Source organism: Saccopteryx bilineata, chromosome 3, assembly GCF_036850765.1.
Source record: "Saccopteryx bilineata isolate mSacBil1 chromosome 3, mSacBil1_pri_phased_curated, whole genome shotgun sequence".
Classification (NCBI taxonomy): domain Eukaryota; kingdom Metazoa; phylum Chordata; class Mammalia; order Chiroptera; family Emballonuridae; genus Saccopteryx; species Saccopteryx bilineata.
Window position 1 is genome coordinate 37,594,838 of NC_089492.1, and position 26,949 is coordinate 37,621,786.

Here is a 26,949-nt window from a genome sequence, read left to right on the forward strand (position 1 = left end):
AATCAATGAACAACTAAGGTGCCTCAACAAAGAATTGATGCTTCTCATCTCTCTCTTCCTCTCTCTCTCTCTCCTCTCGTGCACTAAAAAAAAGTGCTTTAAAAACTGGGGACAAATTACTGAAATGGACATAATCTTGGAGCTGCCATCTGCTCTTCTGTGGGAAATACTTCCATTTTCATTGTGCCCACTGCCCATGCTATTGACCACAGCAAATTGTTATTTTACAGTATATTTATTATGAATTTAATGAAATGCTCATGAGCATAATAAAATCCACTAAATTTCACTTCAAAGGCCATATCTGTTAGACTGTTCCATGAAAGTACTACATAAAAAGGAAAGCCACACACAAAGATTGGATGTCCCAGTTAACTACCTGATTTATATTTAGCTCGCTCCAAACGTAATATAGAACACTGCTCTTCAAAATTTTATGTGGAAATACAGCTGTTAGTGGAAAATAACAGTAGTCTTTCTGGCTGTAAGAACGATTTGTTATCTAGCAAAGCCATCATATATTAATTATGTCTTCTGCCGCTTGTAGGAGATATAATTGGTAAGAAGAATTGTGGAGATTCACATTTTCTTCCTTGACAAAATCCTGTTTGAGTTGCTGCTGACATATGACAGTGAATATGATGCTTTAGGCACTTTAAATAAAACAGTGTCAGCTCGCTTCCAAGGAGATCACATTTATCTAAAACATTTGAGCTTTGAATGCGATGCCAGTCGTGCTGTGTGGGGCCTTTGTTTCTCTGACCACGTTCCCCTTGAGCCTGGTGCCCTGAAAGTGTTTTCACTTTTCTTTTCTTCTGTACTTTGGTTCTGCTAGCAGAGTTTTTAGTCACCCTTGTCAAGTTTTTCATGGCTAAAATGCTTTTCCAAATGCATTCCTGTATGAACTCTATCTCATCAAATATATTATTTTTCTATGCTGTTTTTTAAGTGTGTGTGTGTGTGTGTGTGTGTTATGGTCGGTGCAGTCATTTGGGGAAATTGTGAGGAATCAGAAATAAGAATGAGCAGTGCCTGAGTTTGTAAGTTAAAAAGCATAGGTCCTACATTATTCTTCTCATTCACCTAATGTCTTCAGAAAACTTTTAAGTTGTTTTCTCTATAATGCACCATCATTTGTAATTAATGCTTATTTAATGTTTAAATTAATCTAAGGTATTTAATGAAGTGATACAGATGGATATAAAGGGACACTTGATAATTATCGTGGTTATTAGTGGTAAAAAGGTGACTAATTAAGACAGAATCCCTGTCCTCAAATAATACAGTAGTTGATGATTATAGATAGATAGATAGATAGATAGATAGATAGATAGATAGATAGGTGGATGATAGGTAGGTAGGTAGGTAGGTAGGTAGATAGATGATAGATAGATAGATAGATAGATACTGTAGGTAGATGTCTTTTTAAAGCAGGAGATAATATGTATCATAAGGCCTTAAGCCTTTAGTTTAGAACAGCTTTTCTCAACCTCACACTACTGAGATTTTAGGCCGGGTAGTTCTTCACTGTAGGGAGCTATCCTGGGCCAAGCTTGTAGGGTGTTTAGTAACATCGCAACTGGCCTTTACAGATTAGATGCCTGTAGCACCCTACATTCGTTTTGACAATCAAAAATTACTTCAAACATTGCCAAATGTTCCCTGGGAGGTAAAATCACCCCCAGTTGAGAACCACTGGTTTAAGGTAAGGAGAAATTACTCAGGCTGGGAAGCTCAGAGAATCTTTTTTACAGTAGAAGTAACATTTGAATGTGCTCTGACAACTGAGTAGGACAGACATGGGCCACATCCAAGCATTTGGAGGAGGGCATAGAGAAGGAATAACACGAGAAGTATTCACAAAGGTGCACAAAGGTAAGGTAAGTTTCTATTAATACTTTATAACAGCTGCCAGGAAGGGTTAGGAAAAGGATAAATGAAAGTCATACTGTGGAAAGGGAAGAAATAATAATATCAATATGTGCAGATGATTTGATTATATACTTAGAAAACCCAAGATCAATTCAGCATTAATAAAGCAATTAATTGACACAACATCGATGAATATAAATTAAACTCACTCTCATGGGTTCAAATCTGGATTCAACTCTGCTGTCAGCTGTGTGGCCAGTATAATATTATTTCACTTCTCTAAGCCTTAGTTTTCTGACAAATATTAGAGGCTGTTTTAAGGATCTAATTGGGTAATTCACATAAGCATTTTGAGAAATATAAAGACTTGTTAGTTGTATCATTTCTATTTCTATGACCAACTTTATTTTTTATTTTATTTTTTAAAGGTTTTATTTACTGATTTTAAAGAGAGGATAGAGAGAAAGAAAGGTAGAGGGAGGACCAGGACGCATCAACTCGTAGTAGTTTCCCCTTTTTTTTTTTTTTTTTTTTTGTATTTTTCTGAAGCTGGAAACGGGGAGGCAGTCAGACAGACTCCCGCATGCGCCCGACCGGGATCCGCCCGGCATGCCCACCAGGGGGCGATGCTCTGCCCATCTGGGGCATTGCTCTGTTGTAACCAGAGCCATTCTAGCACCTGAGGCAGAGGCCATAAAGCCATCCTCAGCGCCAGGACCAACTTTTTTCCAATGGAGCCTTTGGCTGCAGGAGGGGAAGAGAGAGACAGAGAGGAAGGAGAGGGGGAGGGGTGGAGAAGCAGATGGGTGCTTCTTCTGTGTGCCCTGGCAGGGAATCGAACCTGGGACTCCTGCACACCAGGCCAATGCTCTACCACTGAGCCAACCAGCCAGGGCCAGTAGTTGCTTCTTATATGTGCTTCTGATATGTGCCTCAAACCCTCAGGCAAAGCATTCCAGGTCAACACTCTATCCACTGCACCACCACAGATCAGACAATATGACCAACTTTATTCCCAAAAGCTACTAAAAAAAGGGTCATAAGGAATAGTAAACATACTCATAGACACATGCATAGAAATATACCAAACAAAATAAAAACTCTATTAGTTCTTTAATTTTTTGCTAATTTCTCTTATTTTAATAACAGCTAATCTTTTTTAAAAAATTTATTATTAAATAAGAGGAGGAGAGACAGAGACAGACTCCTGCATGCACCCCAACCAGGATTCACCCAGCAAGCCCCCTACCGGGCTATGCTCTGCCCATCTGGCATTGCTCCATTGCTCTGCAACCAAGCTGTTCTTAGTGCCTGAGGTAGAGGCCACAGAGCCATCCTCAGTGCCTGGGGCCAACTCGTTCCAGTTAAGCCATGGCTGTGGGAGGGGAAGAGAGAAAGAAAAACGTGAAGGGGGGGTGAGGAAGCATGGTCATCTCTCCTGTGTGTCCTGACCGGGAATTGAATCTGGGACATCCACATGCTGGGCCGATGCTCTACCACTCAGCCAACTGACCAGAGTCACAGCTAACCTTTATAAAATATTTATTCTTTCCAGATACTATACGTGTTCTATATGAAATATCTAATTTAAATGTAGGAACAACCTATTTATATAACTGATACTTAGAGAGGTTAAATAACTTGCCAAAGGTCATATACCTAGTAAGTGGTGGGCTAATATTCTAATACTGGCCACCTGATAGAACTACAGTGTAAAGTCTGAGGGCAAGTCTCTAGTGTTAGAAAGCTGTGTCACCTTTCAGTTACTTCATCTCCTTAAGCCTCAGTTTCCTCATCTTTACAATGGAAATAATATTACCTATTTCATAGGATTGAATGAGTTCATGTATATAAAACTTTAAGCATAGGGCCTATGATATAATATTATGATCATTACTATGACTACAGCCATCAGCTACCACTATACTGTAGTGGTTCATCAGAGGAAACCTTGATTAGGATATTTTTGCAAACTTGAGTAATCCAGGTCACATTTCCCACAGCTCTGGTTGGGGTTCTTATTTTTTTTTTTTGTCTTCCTAACTTGATGCTTTTTGAGTAGGGCTATATAACTGATAGCGTATTTCTTTCATACTGTAGTTAAAAGTGACCAATGACTTTAGTATCATAAAATAAGGAAAGATTTAGTCACCAATTCCATACCCACGCCTCCAACAGCAATATCATAAGATTATTATGACCTGAGATGTAATAACCAATTTCATACTTAGGGAAAAGTTTTTTTCCAGATCTCAGTAATTTGTTAGGTCACATGTCTTTTCTTTTGTCCTATATTGCTGTTGCCTTGAGAAAATTTGGCCCTTTCTGTTAAAAGCTGAAAATGCAGTTTGTTTGTTTTTTCTTTACAGAGACTAAAACCAAACAGAGAAAAGAATAGTGACTCTTTTTTTAAAAGATTAACATATAAGCATGCTAAAAATTAAATTGTCAAAATGTACAAAAGAAAATCATTTATTTTTTCCTTCTTGAAGCAAGTGAAAGTTTGTTTTGCATGCTGGAACAAATGAAGACTTTTGGACCATGTGGGAACAAGCTGAACTAATTTATTGCCAAATGTTGCTCTGTGACTATGAAGCTTTTCACCACTAGCCTCAAAAAATGACCTCACAAAAGCTATGTCTGAAAGGAATCGCCAACTATTATTAACTCAATGACAAGCTTTGGACTGTGTTCTGATTCTTAGTGGATTAATAACTTTAAATTATTTTTATGATATTTTTTTCCTTTAAAAAAAGCACCAGATTTCTCTCCCCTTTAAATAGCCAAAAATGATAGTATGTTCCCCCTCTCTTCTCCCTTAGTCATCAAAAGTACTGAATCTAATAGCCTGTGAGATCCTAGTTGATTTAAGTCCAGATGGTGTTATCATAAAAATAAAAATTGCAGTCAATTCATCAAGCACTCTCCAGAGACTTGTAACTTAATTATTTCAAGTCACCTATTAATGGTTTCCCCAGATAGAATGTCAAGAGATTAATAGTGAGATGAAGACCATCTCTTTCTGTCCTTCTCCCACACAAGAGGTCAGCTTGGTTCGGGGCCAGTATCTAGAACACTAATCTAGCCAAACAAACCATTATTTCTGTTTGAGAGGACAGATTGGCTACTTTGGTTTCAAAAGATGCCTCGAGAATGGCAGACAGATTTGTATTCACCGCATTAATTGAGACTCCTCCGTCCAGGGCTTCTTCAGGATTTGGTTGCCATAAGCCTGAGAATCTGGAAAGAACGTCCCAAATGGTTTGATGGCGAGGAGTCCAGTTTATTCTGTGACTCCTGGTACCTCACAAAATAATAGCTGGACCCCCATTTGTCAAGAGATGTGTTGCAAGGACCATGAGAATAAGATGTCAACCTTAATTGGAGTCAGGCTAGCTGAATATTAAAAAACTCGTAAGGCTACCAGAAGTAAGGTCAAGTCATATTCCAGAAGCTAGACAGTAGACAGTTAACACTAGCTAGCATCCAGCTGGGGAGTAGGGACAAAATTAGAAGGGATTTCAGGTTTTACTGAAGGGGAAGGGTGGGCTGGGAAACCAAATGTCAGCAGAGAAAGAACTTGCAAGTAGGTCTTGGGATCCAAGGCTCACATAGATGAGGAACTCAGCAGGCTGGAGGTGCCAGTGAACAGAAGCATCGGGAGTCTGATTCTAGGCTGTTTTCCCTTCAACCACTTTATACTTCATTTTCAGTCCACAAGTATCTACAGGAGACTTTACAACAGAACAGCCGTAGCCTCCTTAAATAGAGCCTGCCGTCTCACAGCTGGATCCAGTTAAATGTCAGACGTTTCCCAAAGTATAAAATATTCCTCAAAGCAGTACTTCAGGATGATATAAATGGTCAAATATGTTTAGAAAATATTACAGCCATGTCCTCCTCTAGCCGATTCACAATGAACACTAACACATTGAGAATCTGAGGAGTCTTTCAGTAAAAGAACTTATTTAAGTTTGTTTAACTCACCTCCTTCTAAATAAATTTGACTTGAAACCTTTTTTGGTGGAGTAGCCATCTTATGAAACTGGTTCCAGTGTGAAGATGCGCTTCTAAAGGAACCTCAGGGCCAGTCAAGGACCACTGCCGGGAGAAGTCAGTTTCTTCCGTCCGCCGAGGAGGTGCTGCACCTGGCCTCAGGCTATGCTCTGCGCGGCTCCTGGGTGCCGAGCCGATGCTGAGACTGCAAGATGAAGGACAGCCCTGAGCTGTCCATTCATCAACCCTGGTCCTTTATGTGTCCAAGAGGTGAGAGAGTGTAATCATTAAGAAAGTAGACTGCCTGGGTTCCAATCTAAGCTCTCTACTTAGCTAGCAAATTCCAGGCAAGATAGTTATTTCCTCTGTGACTCAATTTCCTCATCTGTCCAATATGAATAATAATAGTTTAATAGTCTACAATGTAATACATTATGTATATACATATAGTATATGTTATAATAGTATAATTATTTTTCACAGGTTTATTGTAAATATTAAGTTATATATAAAACATTTGAAATTGCCTGGCCTGTGGTGGTGCAGTGGATAGAGTGTCGACCTGTAATGCTGAGATCGCCGGTTCGAAACTCTGGGCTTGCCAGTCAAGGCACATATGACAAGCAAGCAATAATAACTAAAATAAAGCAACTGTGAGTTGCTACTTCTCGCTCCCCCCCCTCTGTAAAATCAATCATTAAAAATCCTTCAAAACATTGAAATTGTGCTTATAAGTCTTAGCTATAACCATTATAGTTATTATCACATTTTAGTGTGATAGTAATACAATATAACTCTCATGACAACCATACTTGTCTATGAGATCAATAGTTTTAAGAACATCACTTTAAAAAAATGATTGCCCTCCCTTGGCATATGCCCTCTAACAGTATATCTTGTCTGTAAAGACCAGGGATGAACTTGTTTACCTATTTTGCACAGATGGCAAGTTTATAGGAAAAGACTTTATTAATATTTGTATATCATGTCAAACTAAATCTGAAACTCCCACCAGATCATTGTAGACTCTTAAGTGATTCAAGTTGTATTTGATGAGAAAATGTATTTGCTGCGGGTCTAGGCATGAGGGTGGCCGGGTGACCACATCCCCACGTCCCGGTCACGTCCCGTTGTTGACCTGCAGCTTACCCTCAGCTGCTCCAGTTTGGTCCCCACCAATATCCACATCTCAGTGTTGTGCATACCAGTTCCCTGAGGACAGTAATGGGCAGCAAATATAGGGCTGCTAATGTTTCTTCTCTGTGACCTGTTATGTCATTTCCTTCCTTCTGTCTTCTTTTAACGCTAATGAAGAGAAGCCTGCACTAGGCGCAGCCGATTTCTTCCTGCCTGGCCTTCCGTTCTCAAATTGGGTTTTTAACCTTTTAGAGATAGCCCCAGTGACAGCCCCTGATGGTCCCTGGACTATAATATTAGAGATGCAATTTTGAATTAGGTTTTTTTTTGTTTGTTTGTTTGTTTTTTATTTTTCTGAAGCTGGAAAATGGGAGAGACAGTCAGACAGACTCCCGCATGCGCCCAACCGGGATCCACCCGGCACACCCACCAGGGGCGACGCTCTGCCCACCAGGGGGCGATGCTCTGCCCCTCCGGGGCGTCGCTCTGCCACGACCAGAGCCACTCTAGCGCCTGGGGCAGAGGCCAAGGAGCCATCCCCAGTGCCCGGGCCATCTTTGCTCCAATGGAGCCTTGGCTGCGGGAGGGGAAGAGAGAGGAAGGAGGGCGTGGGGGTGGAGAAGCAAATGGACGCTTCTCCTACGTGCCCTGGCCGGGAATCGAACCCGGGTCCCCCGCCAGGCCGACGCTCTACCGCTGAGCCAACCGGCCAGGGCCTGATTTAGTTTTTAATCTTAATTTAAGCAGTCTTTGACTCTTGGCAGTCAGCATCTTGAGATGACTCTGTCCCAGGGTCCTCTGTCATGTCAGGCCTCCAGGTGAGCTTTTCAAACCTAGTTTCAGCTCCCCAAACTGGTTTCTTGCAGAGCCAGACTTCTGGAGGCCAGCAGGTATGACAAGTTCACCTGGACCTAGAGATGAGAAGACTGAGTCACAGAGGGATAAAGAACATCCAGCTAATAAGTAGCAGTGAAATTTGAATTCTGTGGAAGAAGTTTCAGCTTAGATTAGACTTCCACAATCCAATTCTTGACTTGAAATTAGGCCGTTTCCATGGGCAAAGAGTATGTCAAGTACTGCTTCCCTTCCTTAGTGTTTCATTCTTCCAGATACTCCTTTGGGCAAATGGACCAGCAGAAGGTAAGCTAGCAAGTTATCTAAGTCAGAAATCTTTGTCTTTCAAAAGAGGTAATATTCGTGGCTTTCCTGAAATAGAAACTGACATTTCATACCACTTTTCAAAAAAAGTGGGATATAGCGCCTGACCTGTGGTGGCGCAGTGGATAAAATGTCGACCTGGAAATGCTGAGGTCGCCGGTTCGAAACCCTGGGCTTGCCTGGTCAAGGCACATATGGGAGTTGATGCTTCCAGCTCCTCCCCCCTTCTCTCTCTCTCTCTCTCTCTCTCTCTCTGTCTCTCTCTCCCTCTCTCTGTCCTCTCTAAAAAGGAATAAATAAAAAATTAAAAAAAAGACATTTAAAAAAAAAGTGGGATATAAATAAATTTTAAGGAAATTTATTTAATGAACTGCTAATGGCTATCTTCAACACTTTTAAATACTTTTGGAAAATGTGCACATGATGCATAAAGGAAACACTTAATCACATAGAAAAAATAAAGGACACCAAATACACGAGCATATAGCAGGTAGCAACTATACAGATTGCTTTAGTAATTGTTGGAGGTAGCTGAAATTAAAATTATCAAGGAAAAAGAATGTCTGACCTACTGAACTGCCATAGAGTTGCTTACTAGACTCACAATGATGTGATGCTCAGATAAAAGATAATTGCAAAATCATTAGTCATTTTATTCGTTTTTAAGGAGTTTTGAAACTCAGTGAAGATCCACATTGCTGTAAGTGGGCACAGGATACAGTTGTGGAAGCAGATGTGAAATGGGGGGGGAGTGTCAGGATGTGACACAGGGACCATTTTACAATGTTAGTTAAATAAGTAGCACTCCCTCCATATAATGAAATACTATGCAGACTTAAAGAGAATGAGGCCGCCATACATCAATGGACACATTCTCTAAGATGTTCTGTTAATTAGAAATAAAGCACAATACAGGAAAGTGTGTATAATACCATCTGTGTCAAAACACCAAAACTCATACATACTCCCACACGCACACATGCATAAAATATCTCTGAAAAGAAAACCTCAAGAATTAGTGGCAGTAGGTAACTTTGAGGTCAGTAAGTAGGAGGCCATCAGACTAGAAGAGAGACTTAACTCTTCGCTGAGCACCCTTGTGTGGCCTTTCAATTCTTTGCCGTATGCATGTGTTACCCATTCAAAGTAAATTTTAAAAAGGAAATGTGAAAGACAGTGGAGACAGTTAGATGAAACAAAGAAGTAACTGGCAGAGGAACTCAATATAAATAAGTTTAGATTTCACAAAAGCAAGTTGGTCGTCTCTAAGACTACTTATGACATTGTTTCAGCGCTTGATTCTACTTTACTACACCAAGTTTACAAAACTGTTTCTTTTCATCCCTTCTTCCTAGGTACCTCATATTGAATGATTATAAAAGATATTTTTTCCTAAGGAAAGGACAAGGCTGACCAATAACTTTGCCCAAGTTCTTATGTACAGTTTTTATAATTTTTCTTTTATTACAGTGCTTAATAATATACATTATTTTTTATTTTTAAAAGTCTCATTAGAAATAGCTTTTTAAATTGTGAATATAATTCATGTCTTCACAAAGCATAACAGAATAAATTGTTACTTAAACAAAACATTTTATAGCTTCTACAATTCTCTGAATGGCTATTGTTTCACTTGTGTGAAGAATCAAATGCTCTTTGTTCTCAGAAACTAGAGTTCAAAATCCTAAATTATTTGGTTAAGAAGAATAGGAAATTGGTGACTTCACATTGTGAGATTTTTATGGACAAACTAAATTGTTTCAGGTTGGAGTCGATGCTGGTTATAAATGATACACACCACAATGCTGACCTCCGTGATGAACCCAGTTGGATTCTGTTTTCCAGGGTGCTACCTGGAAAATGCTACATCTGTTCTTTTTCTCGGGCTGCTAATTATTAGTAAATTAGTCGTTTTCATTGTTATTGGGAAGCGTCTTTCCTTCACCGGTCCTGCCACGGTCACTCCCCCCACACACATTCCCTTCCTCCATTATTTGAAGTGATGTTAAAGCGATGACAGTAACACATTCCTTACATAAGTTTATTATGTGATCTTTTATTCAGCTATGCCTGGAATTCTAGAATCTAAGTTGGATTAAATAAATCTCACAACAAAGTCAGCGTTCACCTTCGTTATTTCTGCTAAAGGGACTCCAATAAATGGCGATGATTAAGGTGCTCATTTACCAGAGTTTAAAAATGTAAAATCACCCAAGTGTGTGTGTAAAGGCTCCAAAGATGAGTAAGTGCGGAGTGGACGGTCAGGCGATGGGCACTCCGCATGCTCTGGCTCTGACATCAGATCTAGGTCTAGCTCCCTCTTACACTTACTGGCACACAGGAAAGAAGCAGCCAGTTTAGTTGTGTTTCCTGTCTCTATATGCACATGTTCAGAGCTTCCCAGCTATGGGAAAGCTTCTCGGGAGAGACCAGCATTCATCTGGAACAACAGAGAAAAATCGGAAGTTATGTCCTGCTCGTCCATTCCCTGGTCCTTATCCCTCTTTAAAGGTAATGCGGTCAGGTGAATGTGTGATGCTATCTAGGGATGGTTTGATGAATCATGTTTTAATAGAGAGGGACTGTCAGCACTTTTACAAGCAATGCTCAGTCTATAAGAAATGTTTAACATCAACAAAAACTGAAATGTCCCTTTTCAACTTGTTTTATCTTTTCAATTTTATTTAAAGGTATGACATTGGCATTTGCAGGATCATATTTGTTGGTGAACTTTGCTCCAAATAAAACTCAGGCTATCTCTGCAAGAACAATACAGTATTACTTTGTTGGCTGGCAGTTCCTGATCTATGTGGTAAGAATTCCAATGAATTATTATGACAGAAGCATTGCTATCTAGACCACTGGTACATGTAGATGTTAAAGAACGAATCTAAGCTTTTCTTCTCAGCATTAGTATCTCATTAAAATGTAAATATATTGACATTTGGCTGGTATGAAAGTATAGGAGGTCCTTGGATTATGACACAACTCCCTTCCTATGACAGCGACATAACCTAAATTTTGGTGTAACTCGAAACACACCCTAGCCTAACACAAATGGAACAGTTGCACTTTTAACAGTCCAAAATGGCGTAGGTAAGCACGATGCCGACTCCTTCATCAAGGGTTGCCAACTCTCTCACTCATACACTGTGTTACTGCATATTCTTCCACCACTTGCAACCAAACTAGTTCACCCACATAGTCTGTAAGTACAATGCTAACGGCATAAGCCGAAACACTCATGTCTCAATTTTTTTTAAGTTTTTATGGGAGTGAGCATTGTAAACTCAAAATGTCATATGTCAAGACTGTTGTAACCTGAGGACTACCTGTATTTGAAACACTAACTCAGCAATATAAGTCCTCCAATTTCCCAGGTATCCTAACCATGGGGGTGACCCATTATTGGAACAATTTCCACAAATTTCAGAGGAACATATTTTAGGATAACTCAAAGTAAAGTAGACAAATCCCCCAAAAACCTCCTTATAAGTCAAAGTGAAGTACCTGAAGACTCATTTTATTTCATTAAATTTTATTCAAGATAGATATTCTCTTCAAAAATTGGTTTCAATGGAGAATAAGAATATTCTAGGAAGGGCAAGTAACTGGAACAAAACTGGAATAGTTGAGCATTTAACCAACGCAGCAGGTTGGTTGTATGTGGAGAAGCAGATAGCAGTAGGACAATGCTGAGAGATATGTAAAGGAAAGAGTAGAATGAGCTGATATAGAAATTGGAAGCCACTAATTGGGATATTTTATCTGATGAAGTGACTGTATCCAATGGGTATAAAGGAGAGGACATGATTGAAATGGTTGGTGTATAACTTGTTATAGAAATTGGTTTAGCCTGTCCAGGCAGTGGTGCAGTTGATGGAGTGTTGGACTGGGACATGCAGGACCCAGGTTCAAACCCCCAGGTTACCAGCTTGAGCGTGGGCTCATCTGGTTTGAGCAAGGCTCACCAGCTTGAGCCTAAGGTCGCTGGCTTGAGCAAAAGGTCACTCAGTCTGCTATCGCCCCCCCCCCCCCCCCCGTTAAGGCACATATGAGAAAGCAATCAATGAACAACTAAGGTGCTACTACGAAGAATTGATATTTCTCATCTCTCTCCCTTCCTTCCTGTCTGTCTGTCTCTATCTGTCCCTCTCTCTGTCACACACAAAAATTGGTTTATATGAAGAATAAGAATACTCTTGGAAGGGCAGGTAATTGGAACAAAACTGGAATAGTTGACCATTTAACCAAGAACTGAACTGGTAAACAGTTGTGAATTTAGTCAAAAGAATCAAAGCACAAAGGCTCATGTATTTTTAGGATTAAATGTGACCTCAGAAAGCTATCTGCTCTAGTGCTTTGCCATTAAAATAGGTAACACAGTATGATCCTACTTTATAAACTTATTATTTAAAAGTTATTGATGAGGCCCTGGCCGGTTGGCTCAGTGGTAGAGCGTCGGCCTGGCATGTGGAAGTCCCGGGTTCGATTCCCGGCCAGAGCACACAGGAGAAGCACCCATCTGCTTCTCCACCCCTCTCCCTCTCTTTCCTCTCTGTCTCTCTCTTCCCGCAGCCAAGGCTCCACTGGAGCAAAGATGGCCCAGGTGCTGAGGATGGCTCTGTGGCCTCTGCCTCAGGCACTAGAGTGGCTCTGGTCGCAACAGAGTGACGCCCCGGATGGGCAGAGCATTGCCCCCTGGTGGGCGAGCCGGGTGGATCCCAGTCGGGTGCATGCTGGAGTCTGTCTGACTGCCTCCCCATTTCCAGCTTCAGAAAAATACAAAAAAAAAAAATTATTGATGAATTTTGCTCCAAGTGTAACTCAGGATATTACAGCAGAACTGAATTGTATTGTATTATTGTCTGGCAGTTCCTTGTTTATGTGACAAGAATTCTATACAGTGTGACCGTAAAGTCATGGTGCACTTTTGACCAGTCACAGGAAAGCAACCAAAGATGATAGAAATGTGAAATCTGCACCAAATAAAAGGAAAACTCTCCCAGTTTTATACCTATTCAGTGCAGTTCGATGTGGGCTCACACACAGATATTTTAGGGCTCCTTAGGTAGCTATCCCGTATAGCCTCTACAGACTCGTCACTGACTGATGGCCTACCAGAACGGGGTTTCTCCACCAAACTGCCAGTTTCCTTCAACTGCTTATCCCACCAAGTAATGTTATTCCTATGTGGTGGCGCTTCGTTATAAATGCACCAATATTCATGTTGCACTTTGGTCTTGGATTCTAATTTAGCAAGCCACAGAACACACTGAACGAAATTTCCTCTGTACCATCCACATCTCTATTGGTATGGCGTGGGCTGCTCCGCTGTATACATGGTGTTATGTCATCATCTGTGTATGTGCACATGCTGCCACATCATTCTCCAGAAACTAAGAGGGTTTTCCTTTTATTTGGTGCAAATTTCCCATTTCTATCGTCTTTTGTTGCTTTCCTGTGACCGGTCAAAAGTGCACCATAACTTTATGGACACACTGTATATCTTACCATCTTTGATGTATAATTCTGATCAGTGGAACAAAAATATATATTTACAGGTCTTTTCTCTTTATAAACTCCCACTCTACTCCTTTCTCTTTCTCAACAAACATGCTTTGATTTCTCTATTTGAAAGAGAACCTTCAGACCTGACCAGGTGGTGGCACAGTGGATGGAGTGTCAACCTGGGATGCTGAGGACCCAGGTTTGAAACCCCAAGATTGCCAGCCTAAGCGTGGGCTCATCCGGCTTGAGCTCAGGCTCACCGGCTTGAGTCAGGGTCGCCGGCTTGAGTGTGGGGTACTCAACATGACCCCATGGTCTCTGGGCTGGATTGAAGCTCAAGGTCACTGACTTGAGCCCAAGGTTGCTGGCTAGAGCAACAGGTCACTGGGTCAGCAGGAGCCCCTGGTCAAAGCACAAAGGAGAAAGCAATTATTGAACAACTAAAGTGCCACAACTACAAGTTGATGCTTCTTATGTCTGTCTCTCTTGATAAATACATACATACATACATACATACATACATACATACATACATACATACATACCTCAGGCCCTGACTGGGTAGCTCAGTTGGTTAGAACATCGTCCCACCTTGCCAAGGTTGCAGGTTTGATTCCCAGTCAGGGCACACAAGAACCAACCGATGATGGCATGAATGAGTGGAAGAGCTAATCGACGTTTCTCTCTGTCTCTGTCTCCCTTCCTCTCTCTCTAAAAATCAATGGCTTAAAAAGAAAGAAAGAAAGAAAGAAAGAAAGAAAGAAAGAAAGAAAGAAAGAAAGAAAGAAAGAAAACAGCATAGGTCTTCTATTAAAAACAAATCTTCATACACTACACACTCTTTAATAAACTCTTATTTCCCTTCCACTCACCATCAAGCTTTATTCCCCTTCATTTTCTCAGCTTCCATTCACTCATTACTCATTATAATCCAGTGGATGCCTCCCTATGAATTACCAAATGGAGTTTTTTTTTTTGGGGGGGGGGAGGTCCTAATTCTTCTTGAACTTTGTGCAGCATTCGCTCGTGGCCCATCACTTCTCCTTGACCTGCTCTCCTCCCTGCTTCCTCAGTTTCCCTGTTTCTCCTCCTCTTCTGACTGTTCCATCCAGACTCTGTTTCTCCTCCTTCTCTTCTGCCAGCCACTCTTACCTGTTCATGCTAAATACCTGTCCAGGGTTTTCTAGGGCGATCTCATTGCCCACCCTACCATCATCCTTTAGAAGGACTTTCACATTCACACCTACATTTTCTTCTTGGGCCTCTTCTGAGCTGCAGATTGATTGTTCTCATCTGTCCACTGATTACTCATCCCTACCTGGATGTCTCAAAGGTTCCTCAAATATAATATCTCAAAAACTGAACTTAGTATCTTCTCCCCTGAACTCCTCCTCTCTTATATTGGAAGGCCCCCCTGGGCCCTGCCCTCCATCAACCTTTAAGATTGGGCTTCCCAACTCAGATTAGCCTTTCTCAGGTCTGTCATACTTTGTGTCTCTGCCTACCCCACTGCATGTTCCTACTTGTTCACCACACCCAGTCCTTTAACTATCACAGCTGTCATCAGTCAAATCTAAGAACTAGAAGGACTTGTTGAGTATTTCATGATAGTCTAAACTTGAAGTCCTACCAACACATTGTTATTCTTTGCCTATAGGCAAAATAAAATTCTTCATCCAGAAAGGGTGACATGGTTTGTGACCAGAAAAGTAATAGCCTAAGTTAAGTCTCCTTTGGAGATTACAGATGCATCAAGACTTTTTTGAGAATAAATAACATTGTTTGATGATGATGTATTTTATATTGTTTTAACACCAGAGAAAACATTTTAAAAAGAATAAAACTGGCCCTGGCCAGTTTGCTCAGTGGTAGAGCATTGACCTGGCATGTGGAAATCTTGGGTTCAGTTCCTGGCCAGGGCACATAAGAAAAGCACCCATCTGTTTCTCTACCCTTCCCCCTCTTCCTTTTTCTCTATCTCTCTCTTCCCCTCCCACAGCCAAGGCTCCATTGGAGCAAAGTTGGCCTGGGTGCTGAGGATGGCTCCATGGCCTCCACCTCAGGCACTAGAATGGCTCTGGTTGCAATAGAGCAACACCCCAGATGGACAGAGCATCACCCCCTGGTGGGCATGCCAGGTGGATCCTGGTCGGGCACATGTGGGAATCTGTCTCTCTGCCTTCCCACTTCTCACTTCAGAAAAATAAAAAAAGAAAAAAGAATAATACTACTTTTTAAATAAAATCTTATATTTCCACTAAAAAAATGAATCTGAAATTTCATTTTGCCATTTTCCAAAGTCAACTCTTAAATTTATTTATTCACTAATTCATTCAATTTTTTAGTCATACTAGGTATAGATAAGAATTGTTGTAGTAGGAATTTTACAGTCCTGGGAGAATTCCATCATCCTGTAAAATAATGAAAGGATATTTGAAAGTAAATGTCACCAAAAAATGTAAGTAATTCCAGATATTTATAAGATAGCATAAAACAAACCTTTAATAAAGTCACATTTGAATAAAACTGTTGGCATTAGATTCTAAGGGGAATAGATCTATATTATCTTAGTTTGGAATTTAATCTATTATATGTTGCATCTCTAAAGACCAGAAGTTATCAATTATATATTAAGATCTTGAGCTAAAGTTTGGTTTGAATCTGTTAAACCTCTAAGTAATTAATGTTTAATCCTTGGATGTGGCAGAGTCTGTGCTTTTGCGCAAACCCTGACTGCAGAGATCATAGCTTCAATAATTAAGTCTATTCTTTGAAATATCATTCATCTGACTGTTTTTGAATTACACCAAGTATAAAAGCAGTACCTGAATTGCCTTTTAGGACTGTTCAAAAAACTAACAAAATAAATAAAAATATTTTAAAGTCTGAATATGTTTTACATTTCTCAAAAGGGGATTGTAAAATTGTATTACAGACTGGCTGATAGCATCTCCTTGTCTCATGTGTCTCCCTGCACCAAGGGAAAGTCCATTTTACCTTTCAGGACTATTTTAAGCAAAGCCTCACCCACAAGCCCAGGAACCTACTCTGTGGGGCAGGAGGAGGATTTGAAAAGCCTGGCGTCTACCGGCCAGTAAAGAATCAAGTGCCCTTTGCTCACTCACTAAAATAGCCTTTCTTAGCCTTTATTCATAGACGGGTAGTTCTACCTGGTGCTTGCCAAAGAACAAAAACAAAGAAACCGAATGGGTTTTCAAGGTCAAACTAGCTTGGAGAGGCGCTGTGTAACATGGCCCACTCTGAAAAATTCATCATCTCTGTGAGCATGTTGGGAACTAGAAGTACTTTAGAGACAGACTTAATTTTGTTAATCCGGCATGCCCCAGGCTTATGTGACCATGGGGCCCTTTTCTGGAAAGATCTTTTGTTGATTAACACCTATTAACTGGGTCTGCAGAACCCACATGAGGAAATGCAGCCCTAAGCCTCAATTACTTAATGCTCTTTGGCAGGCTTGAATGTGGCCGGTTTGCCCACCCATATTTTCCAACTGACTATTCAAATTGAAACCTCTGTTACGAACATAGAATCCTTCACAAAATAATCTGCATGGTACTCATTTTCCCTCTGCCAGACAAAAAATTAAATCAGCAGAAGCAGGGGCCCAGCCTGTCATCTGGTGTAATTTCATGCCCCAAAGCCAATTAGCAAGTCAGAGTTTCTGGCAAAGCTGCTTTAAAACCCACCACCAGGTGTGCAAACCTGAAAGGGGGAAACTGTGTTTGTGAGACCTCAGTATCTACTGCCTGCGGCGTGTTTGCTCCGTAGCGTGAGTGCAGGCAGCTCTTGTAGCTCTGCCCGCGAGCACGCTTCTGCAGTAGCAGCAGCCATGCCCCTCGCTCCGACTGCCCTCTGCCCTTTACCTGCACGACAGCCCTGTATGTTAGCAGATAGGGAACCTGAGGTAGGGAGGTTCAGTAACTTGCCAAGGTCACAGAAATACCAAGGGCAGAGCCAACATTTAAAAGCAGGCCGTCCGCCTCCGGGCGCACACTCCCATGCACCTCACTGTGCAGATTCATAAAGGCTGACCGCCGGGCTGAAACCTCTGTCCAGACCTGGCCTTACAGAGAACCTTTGTAGAGCTCATTTCTTTTGGACAAGGAAGCCGTAGCAAAGCCCTTGTTTTCCAGAAAGCACTTGGTGAGAGAGGATGAGGTGAACGCGGACTCGGATTTTGGTCCCGGGAGTGGGCGTCCGTGGTGAAGTTCTGCGTTTCTCTGTCGTCCCATCGGCCTATGGACGGCCAGTGCTCTTTCTGCCACTGAAAACGGGGTGAGAGCGAGTGCCTCTAAATCTAATCACAGTAGAGAACCAATCCAAAAAACCCAGAATCAATTCAGAAAACTCATTTTGGTCCCTAAATTAGTTTCCTATTGCTTCCGTAACAAATTGTTATAAACTAGTGGCTTTAAAACCACAGAAATTTATTAATTTAGTTTTGAAGGTCAGACATCCAACACAGGTATCACTGGACTAAAATCAAGGCATTGGCAGGGCTGTATCTTGCTAGGGCCTCCAGGGGAGAATCTGTCTGCCTGCCCTTACCAGCTTCTAGATACCACCAGCTAGAAGGTTCTCTCTTTTAAACACTTGTGTAATTACACTGGTGCCTCTTGGACAGCAAGGTAATCTCCCCATCTCAAGATCTATAGCCTTAATCGCATCTGCAAAGCCCCTTTGTCCTGTAAACTAACATATGTGAAAATTCAGAGGTTAGGAGATGGACATCATTGGGGAGCCATTATTCTGCCTACCATAGCTACATAACGCCTCTGGGCCTTGGTTTCCCCACCTGTAAAATGGGGATAATTAGCAGTGCCTACCTCCAAAGGTTGTTGTAAGGACTGAGTGAGTTGCTTGAAATAGAACGTATGGTGAGCACACAGAAAGTGCTGTTATTTTCTCTGACCTCTGAGACAGCAGCAAAGCCACCTCCTCGTGGCTGCAGCAACCTGCAGGCATCACGGCTCTTTAATATTGGCACTCTCAGGGAGGGGAAAATGTTGCTAGAAAAGAAATAACAGTAATTCATGCTGCTTGAATATTTTATTCCTGTGAGCTCTATGAGTCTTGCCACAAGACGCAACCCAGGGCACCTGCAGTCGTTGTATGAATAATAAAAATTCATGTTTTATTTATCTGAAGCCTCAGAGGTGGAATTTACAAAAAGTCATGCATGATTGTTTAGAACTAATAACTACCCTTATCCTCCACAAAAACTTAATAATGGCCCTGCTGACTGATTTAGTTAACATGCTGTGTGGAAGTGCAGGAAGAGCTTGTTTCTCTCCACCAATGAATACTGGTCCCTGAATCCCGTGAGAAACGCAAGCCTGTGGCCGAGCAGAGACCAAGCCAGGAGGGATGTTTCTGTTTACAACTGATGAGTTGCACAAAGTCTGGACACCCAGTGTTTTGATGGCAGCTTTTGGGAAGGCAAAGAGATAGGGGTTTAATAGCTTTTGTAGCACTGCTTTATTGAATCAAAGGCCTTGGCAAATAAGTTTTATAAGGAAAAGTTACAATAATTGGTTTAATCTACCACGAAAAGAAGACTAAGGGATGACTTAATTTTCCATATTAGATGAAAAGGTTTTTAAATGAGGAAGATTTGGTCCTGCTGCTTTCCGTGCCCACAGAGGATTAAAGGAAAAAACAAACCAAACAAGCGAAACCTTGAATGGAAAGAGTAGAGATTTGTGCAGACAGACGGCGCGGTAAGATGCAGTCCTGAGAGGCATGTGGTCCTACACCCTGGCAGTGTTTAAGGAAGAACTAGGGTTGCTGTTATTTATTTGGTCTGATGTCAGAAGAGTAAACATATTTATGATTTCAGTTCCTGGGTACCGTCTCTCTGAAAATATAAGACAGTTGTTTTAGGTTATCTTAAGGACCTCAAAAAAGAAAATATGATTAAAATAAAAATAAAATTGAAAACTCAAACTCACACTAGAGTCTTCTTAAGGTTAGGAAAATTTTAAACGTTAGGTCACTATTTATCGAACCTTCGGTTCTTAGATATTAGGTCTGTTTTTTGACATGTTGTTCGGAATAAATTTGAGGTGTAACTTATTCACTAATTCCCTAAAGCCTTACTGAGTGACTGACTCAATACCACACACTGGAGCCAGATAAGGGCCCTATTCTCACAGGGCTGATGTGCCAGTGGGGGAGACAGACAGGAAATACATAAAATAATGAACAAGAAGTTTGAAAAATGATGATAAAAGGCCAGCTGAAGTCCGGGGTGTAATAGGATGACAAGGTGTCTCTGTCAGATCAGAGTAGTCAAGGAAGAAGTCTCAGGGGAGGCGACGTTTCAGCTGAGATCGCCGGGAACAAGTTGCGCAAGCTGAGGTCAGAGAAGTCGGCTGAGGCTTTGTGAGTGAGGAGGGAGTTTGGAATCTATCTTAATGTGATAGGAAACCATAGGAGAGTTAAGCAAGGAATGACTGGACCTAATTTATATTTTTACTACATGTGTCATCCTGGATAAATCTCATAAACATAATGCACAGTGGAAAAAAGCAAGCAAGTAAAAGCAATATGATCCCACTTGTATAAAGTCCACACATATGCAAAAATAAACAGGATGTCATTTGGGAGATACATAAAAATGTGATAAACTATAAAGAAAATGAGTGGTAAACACAAAATTCAGTACAGTGGCTCCTGGGAGGTTGCAGGAGAGGGGTGTGCAAGGGGGCGGGGCGCAAGGCAGACCTCAAGGGTCTTGGTCACTTCTGTCCCTTAGGTAAGGAGCACGTGAGTACTTGTCATATCACTGTAAATACCTTATATGTTTATTATATGTAGTCTCTATGAATAAAATATTTCACTATCCAGATTGTGTGTTTAAATGACTCCTCTTACTGCCGAATGGCTGGACTGTAGAGAAGCAAGGGTGAAATCAGAGGTGAATGACAAGCAATTGCAGTGGCCAGAGGGTGGCAGAGAGGGAAGGAAGGGAGGAGTGTGGTGCTGTCACCTGCTGGGAGTGAGGAGCCCGGGAAGAACAGGTAGGGGAGGTAGGCAATCAGGAGTTAAGTGTTGCCCAAACACATGTGATGTGGCTGTTACACATGCATGTGGAGATGGCTGGTAGACATTTGGACAAATGAAACAGGAGTGGCAGGAAGGTTGGGACTGGAGATCTAGATCTGGGCACCATGGGCACAGAGGTGATGTTAAAGCTCTGGGTCTGGACAGCTGAGGTTTCTTATATTCTTACCTATTTGTAATTGCCCTTACTTAGGAACTCCAGTCACCTCACCCTCAACTCTCATGATAACTGTTGCAAAATCAAAACAGCGTGACATTCTGAAGACTTGTATGGAATAATTTATGCTTTACTCTTTTATTTCCAGATTTTCGAAATATTGATTTTCTGCATTCTCCTATATTTCCACAAAAGGAAAGGAATGAATCACATTGTGATTCTGCTAACCCTGGTGGCACTTCTAGGTGAGGATATTTTGTTTCCTGATTTTCTAATCTAGCCATGCTAAGTCATAAAAGATTTGAAGGAAAATACTTGAGCATTCTGTTTCTTTCTCATTGTTTCTACTTTTCAACTCTGCTCTACAGGAAAAAAAAAACTGTGTCTCAATTATGCAAAATATACTTTGAATGTCTATTGCTACAATTGATATATATTTAATTCTTTAAAAATACATTTAGCAATTTTTACTTTTCTGTAATCTTATTTATTCTCTGACAACCTAAGGATTTTTTTTCTTAGTAAATAATGGAAAAAATATAAAAACAAATATCAAGACCTATCCTGTTTACATTTTCTAAACTTTAAGATGTGGCTAATATGAAACATAAATGTGAGCAGTATGATTTTCTTATATACAATATTTCTTCCATTCATTGTTTACCTGCTCATTTCCTTTTTTCCCCCAGAGGTACCTTATAAGACTTGAAAACTGATGCTTAGATAAATCCAGTATGTATATATTTCTCCTTCACTACTCCTCCCCCCCCTCTCTCTCATACACACACACACTCACACACACACACACAGACACACACACACATACTTTCATACATATCAACACTAAGAAGATCTAAGTAATCATTGAAGAAATCTCTTTTTAAAATATTATTTGTAGTTCTTCTCCCCTTGCCTCTTCTTTGCCCAGACACCCCCTGTTGTTTGCTGACCCCGCACGTTGTATTTATCCCAGGGCAGGGGAGCTGCCCGGTTAGTGAGGTGCTGGGGCTTTCTTTTTCTTTTTTCATTTCATCAACTAGTTCTCTCCTTTGAATGGAAAGATTTGTATTTGTAATAATTGCTTATACAATAAAAACAACTTTATACCGCATTCAGGTATGCTGTTGATCAAAAGAACAGACAACAAATTTTATATTTGTTTCCTTCCAAATTACCAAACAGGAAGAAACAAAAACAACTAAGAGAAAATAATGTACATTATGCAGGAAAATATTGGGGGAAAGAGAAATTTTTAAATAGGAACGTCAGATAACAGAATTAAGATCATACATATCAGTTAAGAGCATTAAATGTAAATGGGGTTAGTTTACCCAATAAAGAAGAAAGATTCCCAAATGGACTTTAAAAAAATTCCCTAATGGATTTTGAAAAAGATTCTGAAGTTGTACTCATTCAGTTTGCGGTGGTTTAGTTCTAGAAGAGTTAGTTGCGCCTTTTCTGATGAGCTCTTGTTGGTTGTAAAATAGTTGGACTTAATTTATAAATTTTATCTAAAACAAAATAATTCAAATTGAAACTAAAAGAAAGCAGAAGGTCATGATATTACTTTCTAAATTAAAATCAAGGCAGAAGTATTAAATGCAACAAAGGATTCTGGAGGTTTCCCCATCGTATTTAGTTGCTAGTCAGACAGAATAGGGGTTGGGAGGAGAAGGCATCAGGAAAGGAGGTGCTTGGGCCCGGCAGCAGCTGTTTCTAAAACTACATTAACAAAAAAGAAGAGTAGGATACTTCTCTTAGATCATGGGAGATAAATAGATAGAAAAATAGGTAAAGCTAGAGAAACTGAGTATTTAAGTTTGATTTGGCAGCTCTAATATTGAACTCTAAATCCTAAAAATAGGGAATACAAAATTGGTTGTATAATTGGCCACAAAGAAATCCTTGACAAATTCCAGGAAGTTGAAATAGTACAGACCAGCCTGCCCTGTGGTGGCGCAGTGGATAAAGCTTCCCCCTGGAACGCAGACGTCGGCAGTTCGAAACCCTAGACTTGCCTGGTCAAGGCACATATGGGAGTTGATGCTTCCTGCTCCTCCCCCCTTCTCTCTCTTTCTCACTCTCCTATCTAAAATGAATAAATAAAATCTAAAAAAAAAAAAAAATAGTACAGACCACATTCTCAGATCACAGTGAAATAAAAAACAAAATAAATGCCTGACCTGTGGTGGCACAGTGGATAAAGCGTCGACCTGGAAATGCTGAGGTCGCCGGTTCGAAACCCTGGGCTTGCCTGGTCAAGGCACATATGGGAGTTGATGCTTCCAGCTCCTTCCCCCCTCTCTCTCTCTGTCTCTCCTCTCTCTCTGTCTCTCTCTGTCTCTCTCTCTCCTCTCTAAAATGAATAAATAAATAAATAATTTAAAAATAATAATAATAATAACAAAAGAGAAAGCAATAAAATCATACCATGCAGGAATGTTAACACTACTACTCTTAAACTGTAGTTAGGCCAAAGTAGAAAACAAGATTTTATTGGAGTGTACATTTTTAAGTTATTCTGAAAACATCTAATATTAAACCTTTATTTATAACTAATGCTGTATTTAGAAGGAAATTCATTGTTTAAAATGTAAGTCAATTAAGCACTCAACTTAAGAAGGAGGGGGGGAATGCTGAAAACCTTAAACAAAAAAAATCAGCCAAATATTTTTCCAGCAAAATGGCTTTATTTGGGAACAACAAAGAATTGAAATCTGGAACATGCAGTCATGGTGGGCCACATGCAAGTCCAATAAAAAAAAGGAAGAGGAAACTCTTACAGAGGGGAAGAGGAGGCTGGGGGGACCGTTACACTATTCGTAAGACTTCTCCAGGTTGTTCTTCGTGACACATCAGAGCTCCCACTTGGGCCTTCCTATTTAGTTATTTTTCTTCTTTTCCAAGTGAGAAGAGAGAAGGTAGAGAGACAGACTCCCTTATGCGCCACAACCAGGATCCACCCAGCAACCCACATCTGAGGCCAATGCTCTGCCCATCTTGAGCCATGCTTGCAACTGAGCTATTTTTAGTGCCTGAGGTGGAGGCTGCATGGAGCCATCCTCAGCACTTGGGGCTGATGCACTAGAACCAATCGAGCCATGGCTGCAGGAGGAGAAGAGAGAGAGAGAGAGAGAGAGAGAGGAGAGAGGGGAGGGGGAGGGGTGGAGAAGCAGATGGGAGCTTCTCCTGTGTGCCCTGGCCAGGAATCAAACCTGGGACATCCACACACTGGGCCGACGCTCTACCACTGAGCCAACCAGCCAGGGCCCCTTACTCATTTTAAAATGAAGTTTTTGTTTACTAATTTTTTATAGAAATAAAGCTGAGCCAAGCAGAAAGGAATAATTAATAAAGGAAAAGATTAATGAAATAGAAAACAGAAAAGCAATGGATTGATAAACCTAAGAATCAGTTCTTAAGAGACACTAAAATAGATCCTCTATAAGAAAATAAAAGGGAAATCTCAAACACCCAAAATTAGAAATAATACATACATATAAAATGAAGATAAATATGAAAAGTTGAATAAATTTCTTATTTTTAAGTGAAAATAACTGGAGAAAATAGAGTAGTTGTGAAAAAGCTACATCCTAAAAAGGACCAGACCTAGACTTTCTTTCACTTTCAATCTAGAAGGTAATACCTTTAAATCTGTAAGGAACATATTATTCTGGTGTTGTTCAAACGATTTGGGGACATAAGAAAACTTTTACTTTCTTTTTTTTATCATAATCAGTATAAATACAGATCCCAAATAGCATAAATAAAGAACACTATAAACTAATTTCACTACTGAATATTGATGTAGAAATATCAAATTATAAAATTTGCAAGTAGGGTCCAGAACACACAATACTTCTGACCAAGGATATTAATGAAACCAATTCTTTTCTTTGTAGCACTTATAATAATTTCTGCTTACGTGTTCTACTTAATGGTGTAGCAAATACTTAATGGAAAAGTAGTATATATTGCATGGTTCACAGGTTATCATACATATTTATAGTCAGAGATAGGAAAATAACTACAAAAAAAAATCCCAAATGTTAAAAATGATATGGAGATGAATGTTGAGATTACAAGTGATTTTCATTTTTCCTTCCAGGTTTTTCTGCATTTGCCAAGTTTTCTTAAGTGAACATATATAGGTTTATAGTTTACAAAAATGAGTTTAAAGATTATTTATAATCCCAGTGCCTAGAGATAACCACTGATAATATCTTGATGTAGTTTCTTCTAGCCTTTTTTCTGTGTCTACATAAGTACTTTCTATTTTTATATATGTACTATTAGAATGAGACTACATTACAACTTTGTATTTCTACCTGTCCTTGTCAGCCACTTTCCTCCCCCCAAAAAAATCTTAAAAGAATTTGATACCAGTCTAGAAATAACTTTCAGAATTATAATAAACAGTGATTAATCAGTTGGTGATTGTGCGTGCTTTGAAAATATAATGATTAACTATAACAACTAAAAGTTTAGCTGTTTAATAAAGAATTCCAGTTTTGTTTTTATTTTGTGTTTAATTATAATTTAACATCAGAGGGTGGTTGAATTAGATGAATTTTTTTAAATTCGATGACCTTTAAGGGCCTTTGCAATCCTGAGGTTCTGCAGCTAATGGAACAGTGTGTTCAACTGTTTCTTCATTAATGATCCCTTTGGGAAACCAGGCTGTTTGGACTACAAGACCGTAACTACATTGTGCTCTAATTGCAAGCAAATTGTTTAGGAGAAAATCAAGGTCCTTTGAGAGCTAACCTTACAAACTTAAACCATCAAATGACACACATCTCGATAGATACTTTTTTTTTAAGATTTTATTTATTCATTTTAGAGATGAGAGAGAGAGAGAGAGAGAGAGAAGGGGGAAGGAGCAGGAAGCATCAACTCCCATATGTGCCTTGACCAGGCAAGCCCAGGGTTTCGAACTGGGGACCTCAGCATTGCAGGTCGATGCTTTATCCACTGCACCACCGCAGGTCAGGCTCTGTAGATACTTAACATTCCCAGATTCGCTGAGGTACGACTATTTTGTCATAATCTGTAGAAAACATGTAAAAGGATCAGGTTAAAAGACATTTTAAAATGAAGAGGTGCCTGGCTGTAAGGGCTTCTTTGTTCAGATTGGGGGTTAGTTTTTAAAATTTATCACTGGGCCTCCTCAGTTAACTTCTAACAGAAAAAAGAGCCTGATTTGGAAGTGTGCCCTACAACCCTTCAAGTTAAAGTATATTTTCAGTTTTGGGTAAAAGAGATTATGGAACACTTTCCTGGTTAGAACATTTCATCTGCTATTTTAAACCTACCCTTTATATAATACCTTTTCAAAATCTAAAAGGAATAAGTTCCAATATCTTATGACCAGATAGCAACAGCAACAAATACAATATTTCTCCTTCACATTGCCTTTGACAATTATATTGATTTCATGTAAAAATTATTTTTGTATTTTTCTGTTGGTTTCACCCTATTTATGGAATTATAGGTGACAGTAATTTTAAGGCACCTACGAGAGAAAGAAAACACTCTTTTTCCTGCAGAAACATTGTGTTTCCAGAAAATGCTTCATTGCTTTCATACTGATATAACCAAACCAAGTCACTTTTTCTTCATTGCTATTTGGAACCTAAGAAAACTTTGTGGCCCTGGCCGGTTGGCTCAGCGGTAGAGCATCGGCCTGGCGTGCAGGGGACCCGGGTTCGATTCCCGGCCAGGGCACATAGGAGAAGCGCCCATTTGCTTCTCTACCCCCACCCCCTCCTTCCTCTCTGTATCTCTCTTCCCCTCCCACAGCCAAGGCTCCATTGGAGCAAAGATGGCCCGGGCGCTGGGGATGGCTCCTTGGCCTCTGCCCCAGGCACTAGAGTGGCTCTGGTCGCGGCAGAGTGACACCTCGGAGGGGCAGAGCGTCGTCCCCTGGTGGGCAGAGCGTCGCCCCTGGTGGGCGTGCAGGGTGGATCCCGGTCGGGCGCATGTGGGAGTCTGTCTGACTGTCTCTCCCCGTTTCCAGCTTCAGAAAAATA

General features: G+C 40.4%; 1 protein-coding gene across 2 annotated transcripts in view; it reads left to right on the forward strand.

The window, feature by feature from the left end:
• NIPAL2 (NIPA like domain containing 2) overlaps positions 1-26,949 on the forward strand; it is an 84,065-nt gene that overhangs the window by 42,508 nt on the left and 14,608 nt on the right. For both annotated transcript variants that reach the window (XM_066265985.1, XM_066265984.1), the window contains exons 5-6: positions 10,854-10,975; positions 21,066-21,162. In XM_066265985.1, the coding sequence (XP_066122082.1) occupies positions 10,854-10,975; positions 21,066-21,162 (219 nt within the window). The remainder of the gene's footprint in view (positions 1-10,853; positions 10,976-21,065; positions 21,163-26,949) is intronic.